Source organism: Venturia canescens, chromosome 6, assembly GCF_019457755.1.
Source record: "Venturia canescens isolate UGA chromosome 6, ASM1945775v1, whole genome shotgun sequence".
NCBI classification, from domain to species: Eukaryota; Metazoa; Arthropoda; class Insecta; order Hymenoptera; family Ichneumonidae; genus Venturia; species Venturia canescens.
In genome coordinates, this window is record NC_057426.1 from 9,266,939 (window position 1) to 9,285,528 (window position 18,590).

Genomic DNA, 18,590 nt, shown 5'->3' on the forward strand with positions numbered 1-18,590 from the left:
AATGTATAGAAACTCGCTTTGAAAAGAAAATTTAATTTTGATTGCACAACTCCCACAATGAATTTTGGCACAGACATTTTTGATAGAATTGAATTTGACTTAAGAAATGGTTCTAGTATAGAGATGTAAATGTTCATTACGCGAGTCTGTAACACAACAGTAGAAATCTATTTAGCTGACGATCGAGATTACGGGATGTTTTATGTTTTCGAAGCCCATCGGATCAGCTGATGTGAGGCGCTCTCTGTGTTTCGTTCGTCGTACTTCCAGACCCAGCTCAAAAAGGCTGAATTCAAACTTAAATCGTCGTTCCTCGATTAACTACGTTTTAAAACTCGAGCTTTCCGGCAATGTCACAGCCAGGAACTTTCCAAAATTTCTGCTAGATTTTACTTTTTAAACATTTTTCAAGCTTCGCTTTTTCCTCACTTTTCAATACCAACAAATGCGCTATAATTTTTCACAATTTTCTATAAAAAAAAAAAAAAAAAAAAACAACAGAAATTTCAAAAATTCCCTTTTTTCTTAATTTAATAAAAAATATAAAAAAACTGAAGAAATCCCAAAATATTTTATCTGCAGAAGGTGAACAAAAAAATGAATCATCGCGAACGAAAATAACGTTATAAAATAAATTATTTGATATTCGTGCTACGAGTGACTGAAGGATGAAAGTTTGATGGCTGAAAACATTGAGAAGACACACCATCACCACTCATTTCTTTGCTTCACGTTATAATAATTTATTTAAACATTTATACACCTATGAAGTTCCACAGTCTTTAAATTAGTTACATCGGATATAGTGTTCAGGTTAATTTAATAATTATACGAGCTCGAAGAAAGCGTTATACATAATGCTTAAAAATAGAGGATCGAGGGGGTCTACGATGAGGGAAAGAAAAATGTGTGGCGTCGTCTTTCCTCCTGGCTAATCGCGCATGTACATTTTCCTGCGAGTAAGTAGATTAGTTTCCGTCTAACGAGCAATGACAATAAATAGATTTGGTCGGGAAGCCCGATCGCTCGCTCCGGAGGAGCGTCGAGAGACGTTCGCTTCTCGTAAACCGCCAAAATTCCGTTCGGTCCCACTTGGTTGGAGTATTTATTGCGATCGGAATTCCCGGCAGTGTCCAAACGTGCGAGCTCCCAAAATATCTACAAACGTTCCTCTTTGAAGCCGTGCAGAAAAGGCGTTTTTTGGGCGTCCCTTCGAAAGAATGAACCGAGCAGGTCCGGGCTCCGCCGAGGCTGCTCGCCGAGCGGGCTTCCGGGCCGCCCTCTGCTCAAAAGATTCTCATTTGGGAGGATTCGCGATGGAGAATCCCGACGGGAATGCCCGAGGGGCGCGATGCTTTCGGGGTTTTCGCCGAGTGGCCAATCACCGTGCAATTTGCTCGGTCTCCAGGCTCAGCGCGAGCGTCCGCACAGCGGAGAATCGTGCTCGGTAGTAACGAGGAGGGAGGAGGATGTAAGTTACACACGTGAATGGATCTGACTTACAAAGGCCTTGATTCATTCAACCGAGGAGAGAATTGTGATGTACACACGCGGCGAGGAGCGCGTGGCGAGGCTTGCTCCTCGTTTCTCGGTTGACTTGATGATTCCTAATGCTCCCTCGTGGGTCGTTCGATCAAGCCTTCCTCGAGGGGGCCCTTATTTACAAGGAAATTCCGGCCTGACCTGGTCCGGCCTCACACGCGGACTTTTTCCCACTGTTTTTTCTCAACGCTCGTCGGCGACTGTGCGCGTGCAGTTCTGCGCCAACTTGGTGTTATCGAGGGGTGAAAGTCGTTCGGTCAATCAGCTGGAGAAACGCGCGCGTCATTTCGTGGGTGCGGTCGGACCGGTGTTCAATCTCGTTTTCCAGGGAGGAAACGAACCTTCATTTTCGGCGGCTCTTCACAGGCGCCGGACGCAACTGATTTATTTACATGAATTTTCGCAGAGACAATCACTCGATTCCTCCCGATTAATCGTCACCGCGCACGAATCTCCTCGAGATATATGGAAATATTCGGGAGTTTGAGCCTGCGCCGATTGACCGAACACGCGAGCCCATTTTCGCGGGCGAATTTTCCTCCCCGTACAATAAATAATGGCGCTAACCGATCGGCACAGTCATCGGCCACCGGCGCCGCGCTGCCAACTCTCCGATTCAAGCGACTCGACTCTACTGCCACTCTTTTCATCAGACGATCACCTATAGCAAATGCAACCGTCTTCAAACCTCCTCGAGGCTTCCCTCGCATCTTGCTCCATTCTTAATTCATAGTTTACGCAAATAACGCACGTTGTTGCGTGCTTGTTGAGTACACATAGAGCACGATTTACGAGATTTTTGGAATCAACAGCCAGCTCCCAAGTTTTTTCAGTAGTACTAGAATAATTTATGTTAATTTCTATGTATGCCGTATCGTACAGGAACTATAGAGGTGTCTACCAGCCTATGCTTTGTTACGCGTTTAGTCTAAGTGTGCGCATGCCGCTTCCTCGCGCCTAATTCTCTTCTTTCTTTCTCTCTCTCTTTAATCAGTGTTTAAATAACAAGTTGTCAACGGAAGATTCGACGACTTCGAGCGGCTCGTTTGAGTCGCCGGAAGGCTGAGACGGTGGTCAGAAGGTCGTCGAACCGGGACAAAAGTGAGCGGATAATTAGACGGCGAAATAACGAGGGGAAAAGTGCTCGAGAATTTTTCTTTCCGAGCAACCGTCCAGGAGGTATCGATGGAAGAGCGAGGGCGGGTGTCTCCGACGGGGTTGGAGCTCTCAGGGTGCTTCGGGGAGAAAAATAGTTGAGGACTTTTCTCGTCCGGGTGTCACGATCCGACGCAGCGAAAAGTTGTGGCGCCTCTGTTCTGGGAATTTCTGCAAGTTCGTCTCAACGTTTTTAAATGTTTTTTTTTTTAATTGTGGGGAGCTTTCAGGGCCTTAATAAATGAGTAATGGGGAACAACGCTCAGTATTTTTTATCTTCGGTGGACTCGAAGTTTTCTAAGACTTTGCTCGGCGAGGCTCGTGCGAGGAGACGGCGATTGGTCCCTGATAAAAAATCCTTTTCAACGTTTTTCCCCACTTCATCGGTGCTGCGGCGACCAATCACTGACTCCTTTGGACCGTCGCTCGTTCGCTCGCACACACGCATTCATTCGCATTCACTATAGACACGGAACACTCAAGATCGAGAAATCGGTTCGTAAGATATGTAGATTAGTAAATATTTATATTCTTTTCGATCGTTGCGAGGCTCTTGGCGCGATGGATCGACGATGGCAGGCGCTGGGGCCGGGGCTAGCACCTCCGAGCTTCAATTTTCCAACACAAAACTCCGGGACTCGAAAATTCTGCGCCATTTTTTCTACAATGTTTATTATAATAATTGGGAAACTCCATTTTTTCTGTTACTCCAGCCTCGATTCGTTCCATCGTTCATTGCAACCGTGTCGCTGACGAAATTGCACAATCGCCCAATTCATCGCTATTTTATCGAGAAATTCGGTTTTTCATTCCTAGAGAAACGTAGCCCCGGAATAATAGTTTGCCAATCAACAAAACTGAGAAGTCGAATCGCAGTGATTCGTCGAAAATTTCGACAGAAAGGATATCTCGAGCTCTCCAAATTTTTCAACTATTTATTATTTTATTCATTTGCCTTATTATTCCAAGTTAACGAATTGAAAATTTGCGTGAATCTGGTTGAACAGTGCTCAGTCATGTGGGACAAGTTTGGAGAGGTTTCACCGTCTCGTAATCGAGATCTCCATCGTCGAAAACGACAGGTTAAACATGGGCTCTAATGGAAGCTTCCAAAAAATTGCGAAAATCGACAATAAATACCTCAATTTCGAGACTTCGACATATTCAACCAGAAGTTTAAACCTGTCTCAAGATTTCTGTTTTAAAGATGTCATTGTACAGAGTTGGAAAATCATTTTTCCACGAGATACGCTTGAGCCTCCTTAATATAAGGAGTTTCGGTACAGTCGATACGATGTCGAGGTGCTAAGCCACGTTGAGGACAAAAAATTTCCGAAAGTTCAGAATTTTATAAAATTTCGTGATCACATTCTTCGATACCAAACTCAACGATACATATTATTTAAAAATTTTTCTTTTTCACAGTCATCGAGTAACTAAGCACGAAAGACACGTGCATAAGCATAGCGTTTCGATACATATAATTATACATTCCGGGTACAAGACTTCAATTGCTTAATTACTCGACGCAACTATGCAGAAGAAGACTTAGAAAAAAATGGTGCTTTTGCACTCTACGTTGAAGAACGTTATCACCAAATTTGGTAAATTTCTTAAAATTTATCAACACGTACCGAAACTCCTTAAATAACATTCTCTCCTTCGTCCGTTTTGATTTTGTTTTTTCGATCTGATATTTTTTCCCCCCCATTCGACATTTTATTTTTTCTTTTTTCTCATCTCGAAGGCTCTCGTCCTCTCATTCATTTGTCTTTTCTCGTCTCGTTATTTCTCTGTCTCTCAACTAAAACGGTACTCGAGAAACGCAAAATTGTTAGAGTCATGCTGCGGCGAAAAAGAATAACGAGGAGACGTAACGAACGAGCGCACGGAAGAGCGAAAGACGCGGACGTACTGCCCCGCTTCGTTCGAGGCGCGCGCACTTCAAAGTGTGCAGTCGTGATACAGGTATTTATTGCATTAGCTCGGAAAGTTTATGCTGTTAGTGCAAGCCCAAGAGAAGCGAGAGAGATCAGTCGGAGGAAAAGGGAGACAGAACGAGGGGCAGAAGTGGAGGAATAGCGAAAAGCGGAGAACGAAGAGGAATGGATGCTGAAAAACGTCTCAAGAGGATTGTCAATCTCGCACTTTAATGCGCGAGAACGAAAAGGCGGATTTCTCTTTCTCGGTCTCGCTCTCCCATTCGTTATCTTTTGAAGACTCTACCGATCACATATTTAACTCGAAACGACGATCGCGATCGAGTGTGGGCGGACAAACGGAAAGAAACGGTGGCGCTGCAAATTTGACGCAGTCATTTCTGGGCTCGCGTGTCCTCCGAACCGCGAAAGATTATGGGACGAAAAACGAATTCGCTACAGCCCCGATATTCCGAGTGAAGAGAATGAGAGAGAGAGAGAAAAACATTTGCGCATTGACGTCTCTCGTAAGCAGACATCGCCCGGGGTCTAAGCGAATACATATTTTACCGGAGAAATATTTCTCCGTTGGTATCGTGAGAGTGCGAGATTTTCGAGTACACGGAAATTCCGAAATGCGCGGTTGGAATAAGTTTTCGTTGGATTGTGTTTTTTTAAATGAAGAAAAAGTGGAAAAGAAAGTCCAAGAAATTCTCGAGGTTTTGTCTCTTTGTGGACGTCATGAATTTCCGAACGAAGAAAACAATAGCACGTATTCGGATCGTGAAAAAATGCAGAATATTTTCCAACATGAAATCCGCGGCGTCGTAATAAAAAACGAGGCGAGTCATATGAGCGACGTGAGCAGCGAAAGCTCTCGCCATCGAATGAATTACACTGCGATTCACTGGATTCCACGGTTGTACCGAATCGTTTGAATACCTTCGTGATTTCAGATACGTTTTTCGTCAGTTTGCCAAGAGCGCAGAAGTCCGCGACGAAAAAAGAGTGAGAAAAAAAAATCAGTGATTTTGTTCGACGTGATTTTTCTTTGAAAACAAACCAACTTGAATTATTGAAATTAGTCGAAATTGTGGTTACATGGGGGTGTGCATTGGTCGCGTGGGAGTTCCGTTGGATGGAGTTGAGTTCAGTTGAAAATTCGTCGATTTGGACATCGTGATCTTAAGATTCAATTTTATATAAATATTTTTTCGATCAGTTAATAGCTTCAGCCATAATTCTAATAAATAAACTCATATTTTTCGATGAATTCGATCGAGCGACTGAGACCCCATCCATTATATTTACGGGTAATAACAGCTACAATATTGTGAATATTGGGAATAATAGTGACATTCCTTATTTTCTGATTGCTGGTTGCATCGCATCGAGCACAACGAAACGTAAAAAAACAGCATAATTCTCTATCGCGTAAGCCCGCCTTCGATAAAATTAAACGAAAATTTCTTCGATTAACGATCCGCGAGCGATTCGTAAGACAAAATATCGTAAGAAGCGCGAACGCCGCACGGAAAAACGTTTGTTAAATATTTTCAGGACGAAACTATTGTAACGAAACAATAATTTCAAAAAAAAAAAAATTTAAAAAAACGTAACTGTGTACGCGTGAGACACGCGTTTTTGTGTGATAATATCAAACGATATGGAATAATAATTCATTTTTAATCAACTATAATCCTAATATATAATAAACCTTTTTACAACGATTATTCACAACTGTCCTGATGAAAAAGAAGAATGATATATCGATGATTAAATACTCGAATAGAGCGGACGACATCCGTTTGGGAGCGCGTGCTGATAAGCAAGTTTTTCGAATATTCATATCCTAAAGCTCGGGACTCGGATCGTCCCTCCATACGTTTCTCATATCGCTGTGGAATAACACAAAAGAAAAAGGAAATCATTGCACAAAATTTTTAATTTTTAAATACTGCTTCATAATACTGCGACGATCTTATCTCGACGGTGATTTCCTCCATTTGTATTTTCTTCGTAATCATCATAATCATCATCGTAATCATCATCGTAACGATCTTTATCCTCGTAATCGTTATCAACATCATTATGATAGTCATCAACGCGACTTCGTAATGATCCTCGTCATCGTCATCGTCATCATCGCTATTCTGACTATCATTATAATCATTGTCATAATCGAAATGACGGTCATAAAAATCATCATCATCCTCATGAAAATCCTCACAATCTTGATCCTCGTCAAAGTGATCATCATCGACATCATCAAAAGCATTATCATCGTCAAAATGACGATGATCGTTGCTGTCATCGTCATTACGCAACGGTCACTGTCATCATCCTCATCATCGTCATAATTTTCATCACCTTCATTCGCCGAATTGACCACGCGTGTGCGGCTCCTCATGATTATATTTTCACCCACGTCCCACCACGAGGATTCGCTTAGCCAAAAACAATGAATCGTGCATGACTCGCTGATCGTAATTCCTCATTCAAATAAACTCCTCTCCTCCCCTCCCTCTCTCGCTCTTCTCATCGGGTTCTTGGAATTCGTTGCTTTCCTCAATAAAACTGTTAAATTTTGGAGCTACGTGAAGGAACGATGCTTCCGGAGCTTCGACGTTGGATCGCTGCCCTTCATAAATTGGTCTGCCAAGTCAACACCGTAATTCGTCGAGGTATTATTTTCCTCTGAAACAAATCAGATTGGTCGAGTTTATAAATTGTAGATTGTAGGAGGACACGTAAACGGAAATAAAGCATCATAGTTCGTTAGTTTCATCGCTCGAAAGGTATTAAACATTTTTCTTCGATCTTCTTTTCAAGAAACAAAAATTCAAACTCCCAGACTGCGAGTGAGCCACGACTGGTAAATCGGAATTGAAAAGCGCAGCGTATTCGCTACATCGAATCTGAATAAACGAAAGAAGAGTAAAATGATTTCGTGTCATCGTGTAGTTCAGCAACACGTTTTTATCTGGGTTCAAGTCTTATTTATCCCCCCTCCCCCTCACTTATAACACGCTCTTATTCTCTCTCTCTCTCTCTCTCGTTCTGATAGGCCGGAAATTTATTAGGGCACTTTAAATTCCTTGCAAGTAATTCGCGTTGAAAGGTTAAATCCGTCGACAGACGTCCGCGCGCAGCGCGCGAGGGAAAGAGAGTGCAGCAATCTCTATGACGCGGAGAGTATTCGCTCCTCGCTTATCACCGGCGAGTACGTCGTTAAAACTTTCACCGCCGTTTCTCGTGGCGGGACGCAGCGGACGGAGACCGATAAGAAGGACTTTTCTTGGATTCGCGGGTTCGAGTATCGCGGTTGAATACCGCCTTAATCGGCGTCCCACAAATCACGGCGAACAATGTAGAGCCGAATTCGAAAATGGATTCGCCGGCGAGAAGAGCTGGATATTCGCCGTTGAAGTATCAAACCGACGAGTGGCTCCGCCGTTGCTTTGTCTCCGAGTCCTCGATTCGTCGAATTTCGAAAAAGAGCGAAGCCCTCGAGAAGAGAAGAGAGGGAAAAAGCTCCGGATTTTGAGCTGAGAAATTCTCCACCGAACTCGAGGTTTCCTGTGAGCGAGCGTGATGACTTTTGGAGCACCCGTTGGACGGGCCTTCTCAACGCAATGACTCGGGGACGTGATATTTTGTAAAATCGCGCGGCAAACAGATGATCCGTCACGATAATCTCTGCGAGCTCGGTTCACGAGAGCCCTTGGTCGCCGAGCAGCACGAAAACGGGGACTTTCCGTTTGAACAACGATACGATCGCGCAGCCCCGGTGCACGCGGAGACAAACAATCTCGTCGCTTTCACCCCGCGCGTTATGAGTTTCCTCGCGTACCGCCGGATTTTTTCGACGGGAGCGACTCGCCGGCGCAATTCGGCACCTCGAGACGCCGTCCGCGCGTGTATTTTTCTCTCGCTGCGAATGATTTTCCTCGTCCGTTTCCGCCCTCCCGCGCGTCATCTCCGAGCGCAAAGAGTTCAATTAAATCGGGGGGGCATTGTTGAATAAAATAAATCGGCGCCGTCCTGTTTCGGAGTCGATCGCGTACCGGCGCACGCGGAACGACTCCTAAATGCTGAGCGCGCGCGTACACTCCAGCGAGCATAAACGACGAATCGGATCGTATCTTTTTCCGTTTGCTACAACCTACGTAATCGCGTCGTGAGCGAGCCACCGGGCCAGAGGAAAGGGGACCGAGGGGCAGGGAAAAGAGAAAAGACAGAGGGTCGTACGGATAACGAGGGCACCCAAGGCTCGCTATGAAATCTCGAATTTCCTTCGACGAAATGGGCCCGAGTACGCGCGCGCAGCGGACGGAGCGAGACCGGCACGGGCGGGGGGCGCATGTCCCAAGTACTTTACCGCACATTTGCGTGAAGGAGAAGTGAACGAGAGAGCGGAGGAGGGAGGGAGACGGAAAAGCGAGTTCGCGCTCGTGGGTCAGAGAGGCCCGAGCTCTCGCGGACGCTCTTATCTTTACGCATCTCTCCACGTCTCGCTTTTAATTTAGCGAAGCCCCTCGGCTTTTGCTTACGCGCATATTCTCATATTTATATACTCCGGGCCTGCACATACGCCCCGCCAAGCCAACTTTAAACGCGCGTTAATCATCCGGACGATTATGCGACAGGTCGCCGCGCGCGCGCGGGCGTGCTGCGCGCATTCATGTCGAAGCGGCGCGGCCTCCTAGCGATCGCGAGGTGACGCCAGAATGCGTGGGCATACCTGTGCAAAAACTCTTGAACGACCGACAACAAACTACGGGTCGGGCGCGCGCACCCGCAACCGTTCTCCGGATATTGTCCGAGCGTTTCCGAGGCTCTCGTCCCCACGGACGCCAGATGTCGCGGCGCTCTCCGGGCAACCCACTTTCGACTGCTCTCCGCCTCCTGCTCTCATTCTTCTCCAAAAAGCCCTCGCCTCTTGGCTGGACTTTATACTTTCGCCTCGTTTCATTAGCGCAGGAGCTTTTGGCACTTTTTACCGGAAATCCAGGATATAAATTCCTGGGGATGACGCGGCGCGCTGCTCCTTCGGTTTCTCAGTCGCTTTTATATTTTTTAACTTGTTAAGTTTTCTCATTTTCGATCGTTCGGAACGTGGCGGGGCGATTTGAAGGAAAAAACCTGGAAAAACGTGCACTCGCGATTTGCGCCTTCCTCGATTTCTTCTTCGCGCAATAAAAGTATGCGGCGCCTCGAGCACATCTCGGCGAGTTTCAATCCAGAAAATCGGCACACTCGATGCTTCAGTTTTGACGATTTTAGGGGACTCGAGGGCACCGATAACGCGTCCGAAGTGCACGTCCATCAATCAACAATGTCTGGGATCTTTTCTCCAAACACGGTGAGAGGATTTCGGCCGGTCTAGCCAGCCAGGGGCAAAGGGGACGGAGCGCGGGAGGGGGCTGAGGCTGACGGGTCCAACCTCATTTTACCGTGGCTACGTCAACGAGAGACTGAATAATCGCGTCTGCGGTGTGTCGCACGCGTGTTGCACCAGCAGCACCAGCAACAACGAACGCGCTTGCCAAACGTCTGACCAAATTATACGAGCGCTGTTATACGAAGCCAAAGAGCAGCGAGGTGTGTTTCTCATTCAATCGCTCGCCGAACGCGCCCGCTCGTTCGGTACCGTAATGGCAAATTTCGCAGAAAACCCCTCGAGGAAAATATACGTGCTGGCTGCTCAGCCATTAATTATCCGTTACAATTTCTCATCTCGCGCGCTATACGAGAGCCGCGAGTACAAATAAATATTTGCCTGCTGCTTTCCCCGAGGGAGGGCGATTCCGATTTCCGCTTCGATAACGCACCCGGCGCGATGGATATGCTCGCTCGACTCATTCAGAATTGCCAGTTTTTCTTCACGAGTTCTCAAAGACTCTCGAAAATCGACGAAAAGCATGCGCGACCAGCTTCTCCACAATCCCGAAAGACTTTTACAAATTTCGTGAATTCTCCGACTCCGGGGATTCGGGTTACCACATTCGTCTGCATTCGCATGTATAATTCTTCTTCTCCTCGTTTCAACATCTTATTACGTCTTACGAACTGCGGACAACAGCTCGTTTCGAATACACGAATTTAATGCGACTGCGCCAGCCACTCGAATAACCGAGTTTCTGTGCTTCACTCCTGACGAAACCAGGCCCCTTTAAGGAGGGTGGATCGCGACGACACAACGTTGCCATGCTAAACCATGTTAAAAATATGAAGAATTTCAAAATGATAAGAATTTCGTAAAATTTGGTAAATGTATTCTTTCAAAATATATAAGACGATATAAATTTTTTCTCGTGCATAAAAACTTTGATTTAACGCTCAATTATGCGATAACCACGTGGTAAGAAAATTTGAATAAAAAATTGTATTCGTATACTTGATGCCAAAGCATGTTATTACCAAATTTGATCAAATTATCATTATTTTGATTTCGTGATCCACCCTCCTTAATCGCTGTTGAGAACACGCTTTTTTCCAAGGAAATGCCTCGATGAGAGTCATTATTATCGTTATTTCGATAAATTATTCACGATAAATTGACGAAAAATTGAATGGAACGTCGGTCCAGGGACTTTGGTCGCTTTTGAGGTGGAGCGACATTTCGTTTCTGATAAAGCAATTGCCAATCGGTGGGTTTCCGAGGCCCCGGGCCATCGGACTCGAAAGCGGTTGAAGGGAAACTCATGAAATCCCTGGGGCGAGATTCTTCCGAAGTGTCACTGAAATCGTCATGGAAAGTAATGCGTTCGCGTAAAGCAAAGGTGAAAAACACGTTGTGAGTAGTAATTTATGCGACAATAAAACCGTTGAATCGTCCCAAAAGTGTGTGAGTAAATCGACCGTCTGCCGGAGTTCTGCATCAGATCTGCGAGTTTCGAAATAAACGATAAACCGTGCGTCCGCGTGCTGTAATTCCGCAGTTACACTGCGATTCGAATTTCTACACGATTTTCATCTTGCTGCGATATTTTCGAGAGCCTGCGTACGAGAATCGTTCGGACACGGATTCCGAGGACGCACGTAACCGGCCGGATTTCTCGGTTATTTTCGAAATAGTGAATAAATAAAAGTAGCCCCAATAAAAGTATATAATCTCGAAATAAAATCGTCTGACACAATTATTAAAGAATTCGAATATTAAAGAAAGTTCGAAGAGTGAACATTGCCTCTAAATTTCGATTTTCAAGGTCGTTGAATTTATATTCTCATTTTTGTCGACGATTCTATGCACTTCCGAGCATTTTTCCTTCATGCCGCATAATCTGTTTACCCTCCCCTAGCCCTGGCTGCCCTCGAGTTATCCCGTGTGCAAGAGTCGTCGTGTCTCGATAAGAAACGGACAAGCGGGCGAGGAGTCTCGGGGCTATTTTTCTTCCTCGCTCCGTTCTTCGGTGCTGTGTGCACGTAGATTCGAGCACACCACAGCGCAGAGAGCCTCGTCTCCTTTTCTTCCGCCTGCCTCCGCGATCCGTCTTCTTCATTTTCTCCTCTCCGCCCTTATATTCTTTGTCCCTTACTTTCCGTATTATTGCTGAGCGACGCCTCGGGATCTATTAGCATACCGGTGTGTACGACGGCCGTACGCGCCATTGTAAGACACGACTAATGTAGTGTGTACTCGCGCGAGCGGGCGCTCTCTGCGAGGCGATATACCGCGATTCCGCGTCTGTAGCCACCAGCAATGTTCTCGTTGCGGGAGGAATCCTTTTTTCTCTCCTCAACGCTCTCGCTTTAGAATGTTCACGGGGTCTCGTTGCTGCGAGCAATGGTGAGCGTGTTATGCTCGTTTTTCGTGTCTTTTTGTATTTCTTCTCCTTTTTCTTCTTCTTCGTTTTACTATTTCCATTATTCATCGGAGCAATCTACCGATCCTTTTATTCACGTATTTATACAGAGTGTCGGAAGAATCGCGCCGAAAAGCGGCGGGCTGCGAGAGCGCCTCGATTCCCCGAGGAGAAAAGTTCTTGGGAATTTTCGTCTGCGACGCACCGTTGACGAGATATCGAGGGATTAGTGACGCAACGAATAGGCGGGCCGGGAGCAGCGCGCGGCCCGAGTGGGGGCGCCCCCACTCCACTCGCCGCCCCGGCGTTCGCGCTCCGGATTGGCGGACGCGAGATCAGTTCGTATCTCGCGAATGGTGGGGCGTAGAGAAAAATGTTTAAATACTTTTCCGTCCGGGATCGTGCGATCCGACGCTCCGGACACCTCGATGACGATTTTTGTAAGAGCTTGTAGCGCAGAGTGTTATTGTCGAAGAAAGGAAAGTCGAGCTCCTCCCCCTCGCGGACTCTCGTAATGCAATAACTCACCAACGTAAAAGGACGTGTCGTAGGCGTCGCAGGGACCGGCGTGTCGAGTCTCCAGGACAAAGCCCGTGACACAGGCGTCCTTGACGATGTGACACCAGCTCGGATAAGTTATGTTGTTCGTAGCGCACAGTAGCGACGTCACTCCAGCTTCTCGATCTCGAACGTGATCTCGATTTCGGTCCCTTGCACGCTCGCGCTTTCGCGGACAACGGTACGTACACGTCACGCATCTTGGACGTCCCGAGCTCATCTCCGTCAGGCATGTTTGCCCTTCTCGACATCGAATCGTCGTACAGTCTGCGTTCTCTGTAACAATACCGAGGAAGCAAGCGATAAGAATACCATAAACGCATTTTTCCAGTCTATTCAACAATCACATTTCGTCATAACTCGTTATTAAGGGGTGAGTTTAATAAAAATTCGACGATTTTTTTTTCAAAAACAATTGAATCCAACGATCGAGAGTTTTGCAGCAAGTGACCGGGTAAATGGAAGAAAAATCGTTTTAAACGGAGACGCATTTTTCGTCGTCGAATGTTTTTTTATTCCTGTCAAGCGACGCACGCGTGCGGAAACGCTTTGGATCAGAAGGATCGAGCGACACGAAAGTACAATTTCAAGGGCAGAAGAATTCAATTGGCTCTGTTCGCGCGGGCCACGTGGAGTCGCTGTCCCACACTGCGCGGATGCGTATACGTAACTCGGGATGTTTTTCGCCAGCCATTGAAGTGCCTCCACGTGGACAAAACGAAGAGAAAAAGAAGAGAAGTCTGTCGCAGAGGCCGGAAAATAATTTTCTAATCAGGAAGAACGTGCTTTGCTCGCGTGTTTTTTTCTTTTGTTCGGGCCGGACGCCACGTGTATTTGTTAAATGATAATTCTTCGACGAAGAAAAGAAGTGGTGCGTGTATCGTCCTAAAGTACGAGTGACAAGCGGCGTATTGTAGGCTCAATGTGCACCAGCCCCTCCGTACAATGTAATCGGTGATGAAAAACAAGATTAGAAAAAGCGTGTCTCACGATCGAGAAGAATTGGGGAGAGAGAGAAGATAGAAAGAGATGCTGAGCGGGGTTCTCGACCCGCAGATCGAAGCAACTGGCCCCGTGTACGGGGCCGCGCGCGCGCCTATCTTTGATCAGATTCATAGGAGGTCGGTTTCATCAATTGCGAACATTATATTTTTATCGTCGTGACAAACAAACCAGTTGTCGAGTCGGGCTTGCTTGCGATAAATACGTGTTTCAGCCGTTTAACGGCGACGCACAGCGCGATCATAACATTTCCTTCTCTCTTTTTCTATCTTTCGTAACATCTCGCGTTCCCCTCCATCGAGCCGAGTTTGTCCGACTCGTTTAGGAACTTATCGAGATCGGTTGCTCGCGCCGTAAGTTAGAGCGAAGCACAGAGGGGCTAGCCAAGACCCGGAGGATTGCGAGTAACGCTGCCAGTGTACAGAGCAATCCAAAAGCCGGATCCGGCGGAGCCCAGATTTCAACATCAGTGTCCGCAGAAAGGTCCTTTTTCTTCTTCGATCAACGGTTTTTACCGAATCGTTTGCCTCGATTTGGCACTCCGGAAGTAATAAATGTGACTCGGCTTACCGACTTATACATGCTCGCGGTGCATCCTTGCAGTGAAAATTCCGGATCCTTTCGGGCACGAGCCTCCGCCCCCGATGACGTCTTTGAAACATTTATCCGTCGTCGAGCGCGGAGATAAAAGTTGGCAGAAATTTTCCGAAGACATTTGCAAGGCGTGCGTATCGTGGCCCGCGGTTCCCACTGCAGATCCGTTCCTAAATAGCCGGCATCCTGAATCTTTCCTGAGACATTGTCTGGACGAGTGCGAGGGAATAATTTGGCGGAGGGAGGCAGCGCGAGGGAAAGAGAGGAGCGACATACGTAGGTCTGATTGCGTTCATAGCTGAGTAGAGAGGGAGAGAGGAGGAGAGAGAAAGCGCGAGGGTGGAGACGGAAGGGAGGGGAGGAAGAGACAGCATCTGGGATGTGGGTCGTTGCTCGTCTGTGAACCCTTTCGGTGGCATTGACACGAGAGAGAAGCAGAGAGTGAGAGGGAGGATCGGAAAGAGCAAAAAAGAGAGAAGGAAGGCGACGCGAGACTCGACATGATGTCACGATGTCAAGGACCGAGGAGGAGCGTTCGAGCGGACGGGATCGCCGTCGTAATTCAAAGCATCTTGAGCGTAATATCTTGACTATTGTAGGTACATATACGAGCCAATATATTACGATGCGTAATAAGACAAATTGAATCCTCCGTACGGATCGTTCTCTGTTGCTCTTTTCTCTCATCCTCCGAGGTACGGTCATTGGCACGAGTGAGTATAGTAGCCTTGAAATTTCGTACACGTACGCGCAGCTTAGCGCAGAGATACGAGGCTGTAACGCGATGCGCGCGGCTCTCGGACGAAAGAAAAATCGGAAGTACAATTACACTCCATAATAACGAGGTCACAAAGTCGCCTGGTGACCCCCCAACGATCTCGACATTTATGGCCCAACGAGACGACGACGATGACGACGATGTAACGCGTCGATCCGGGAGGTCATTGCCTCGCTTCACTGCCCTCCTCACCCATCGCGTATTAACGCATTCCATTATAGTTTCCCTCCTCCTTATCCCTCCCTTCTTCCGTGGCCCTCTCAATGCTGCCTATGTACACACGTTATGATGGATGTGATGGTCGCACGTTGCTGTGCTCCAGAGATACGAGACTTATCCTACCGCGCACTGACCCTCTGCGCTCCTCCGTACGTCTCTCTCTCTCTCTCTCTCTCTCTCTCTCTCTTTGCTTACACATTTTCAAATGTAAACTTTTATCGTTCCTACATGACACGGGGAGAAGTAATTGTGAAACGGAATCGAATCGAATCATTACCGACGTTGGTATCAATTGATTAAGGTCAGGCCGATTACGTAAATTCATTATTTGTGTACATTGTGCTACTTGTAAGCATCATTGTTATTCGGATTACTTTAGTGCAGATTTTCTTCGAGCTTTATCGCTAATTAATTTCGTTAAATGAGAACTTGCTCCATTATTTTCTAGCTCGTTTCGATTTTATTTTCATTTTATTTTATATTCATTATGTGAACCTTTATTCCTGTTATTTATTATTTATTAAAGCCATTCTCGCCTTTTGGGCTTCACCACATTTTATGTACATCCTCTCCTCTCTTCTCCCACGTACTTTATACAACGGTCCAAAGTTAGAAAACAAAAAAAAAAGAAACATTCATATTTCTTCTTGCTACATTCCTTATACGTTACTATTTGCCCTCCTTGCCCAACTTTCTCAACTTTATTGTCACCCTTCCTTATCCCCATTCCCCCATAATATCCTCCCTCGCGTTAATTTGTATTCAACTTTGCCCCTTAGCATTGCTAGGGCATGATAAAACATCTCTCTCTCTCTCTCTTATTCTTATTTTTATTTTTTAGTATGAAGTAGATTGATAGAATTAGGTTACGACATCATGTTCTGCAATGAATATATTGCTTATTATCTAGGTTACTTTAATTGCTTAGTTCTAAGGAACCGCAAATTTCTACAACATCTCACTATTCAATTCAGTGTGAATCTGATCTACATCGAATACTGTTTCAATTTCTTTTTTTTATTCTTATTTTGTTAACGTTCTTTCCTTACACGCACATGCGTCCATTAACTTTATTTGTCCGGAGAATGATCAATCAGCCAAGCCGATAAAATCATAACATAAACATCTGGTTGGACCTGCCGATCAGAGGATTTCAAGTCAGATGATGCGTGTCAATGCGACATTGTTGAATAACTCGCGCTACTACTTCTCGTCGGTTTTTGCATTGCCTCTTGAAACCGAGCCTCGCTTCTCGGGGGTATAATTAATAATTTATGAATCCGAGTGCCAACGGACGAGAACTTTTAGCTCAATCCGCGTTTGGAGCACGCTCGTGCAAATTTGCACCAGCGAAATGCGTTTTTGGAAGCGCGTCTTTCCATTTTGCCCTTTCACTTCCCTGGATATCGTTCTTACGCGGGGGTTTTATTTTCGCAGTGATTTCGAGTGAGAAAAATTCTTATTAAAAAGCGCACGCGAAAGTTTGCCGGTGCACCCGTCCCGGGGCCGTGCACTGCGCAACGAATGTCGAGTTACTTTCGGTTACGCAGTCCATTTTTCAAAGTGCCTCAACAACTTTTAAGAACTGCTTTAAAAGTTCTAGAGGTCTCTCGTTCCATTATTTTATCAGCGTTTCACAAAACAAGGCAGCGGAAGAGCTTCAGCCTCCCCCGCGTCGTTATTTCTCGAGATTTTTTCTGTTCCCAGTTCCCCCGACTCCGGGGACCCCCTGTATATACCGCATAGCCAAAGTTTCTATCACAGTTATTTAAAGATGAAAGATACGAGCCTGTGCGGTTTTTCCATCGAAAATCTTGTCACAGGGTAGCCGAGAGAAATAAAATAGTTTAAAGAGCTTCGCTGTATTACACCGCGCTCGTATAGTAAATAAGCGTCCGCGGTACGAGCCGCCCGCGGAATACATTGTGTGATTTTCTTTCTGCGAAAGCTCTTTTGCGTCCGGTGAAAAAATAAGAGAATTCTTCGTAACGCGGAGATGCCGAGAGCAAGTCACGACTTTTCTCCTCTCGACTCGAGCGGTGTAAGAATGCGCACTCCCTTCTGGTGAGGACGAGAGACACGCCGCGCCGGGGCTCGCGCTGCACGCGCGCGCGGATAAACGCGTCGCGCGAGTATGCAACCCGCGCGCGGCTTCTCTCATGATTTATGATGCATATTGCAGAGTACAGAGAACGCGCCGGAGGTAAAAACAAGAAAACAAAAAAGAAAATAAAAGAAAGTAAAAAAAAAAAAAAGGCCTGTTGAGAATAAAAAATAATTAAAAAACGAGAAAATAAGAGCGTTGAAAAAAAGAGCATACGGAAATAAAAATAAGAAGAAAAATGAGGAGGAGAGAGAAGTTTAATGCTCGTGGAATGCGTAGGACTATCGCATACCGCGGTTCATGAGCTTCTCGACGGTATTATAATATCCCTTTACTCTCATAGTAACTTGCGGATACTCAACTGTGTTATGCTCGCGTCGTACTCCGTGCATCATGTCGGGCTTTACCCGCCGCAGCCGCGACGCAGGATAAATACTCCATTGAATGCTCGCACCGCGGAGGATGCGCGCAGGATTGCTTGGTGCGCGGATTTATGAAGAATGAAATCGCTCGACGTCGGATTTTTGTTTGGTTTTTTAATTTTTTCAAAATGTGACATTCGACATGCCGCGATTGAGCGACGACGAGGACGGATGGACAATTTACTCTTGAGTGGGGGAACGAATATAATAAACGGTTGCCGAGAGAGTTACAACTGATTCGGTTTTATAAGCTTGTGAAGGAACTGTGCGGATTCGTAGAGCAATAATCGCGAGCGACGGGGCGAAATCGGTACGAAATGATCGAACGAGAGGGTTAAGGAAATTCAATAAAAACGTGGCATTGGTCCGAATGGTGACATTTACGAGACAACTAGAAAGCGGCTGAGAGCAGTTGGACCTGCGGGAACTAATGCCAAGAACTAAATTCGTGCACCCTCGCCCCCCCTCCAGATTGCGTTCCCATTCGGT

At 46.1% G+C, this 18,590-nt stretch overlaps 1 protein-coding gene across 2 annotated transcripts in view; it reads right to left on the reverse strand.

Annotated features, from left to right (window-relative positions):
* Positions 1 to 718: 718 nt before the first annotated feature.
* Positions 719 to 18,590, reverse strand: part of LOC122412157 (follistatin-A) — a 44,256-nt gene continuing 26,384 nt past the window's right edge. For both annotated transcript variants that reach the window (XM_043421503.1, XM_043421502.1), the window contains 2 exons: positions 12,953 to 13,258; positions 719 to 7,313 (listed from right to left, as the gene is read on the reverse strand). In XM_043421503.1, the coding sequence (XP_043277438.1) occupies positions 7,210 to 7,313; positions 12,953 to 13,258 (410 nt within the window). In that variant the 3' untranslated portion in view covers positions 719 to 7,209. The remainder of the gene's footprint in view (positions 7,314 to 12,952; positions 13,259 to 18,590) is intronic.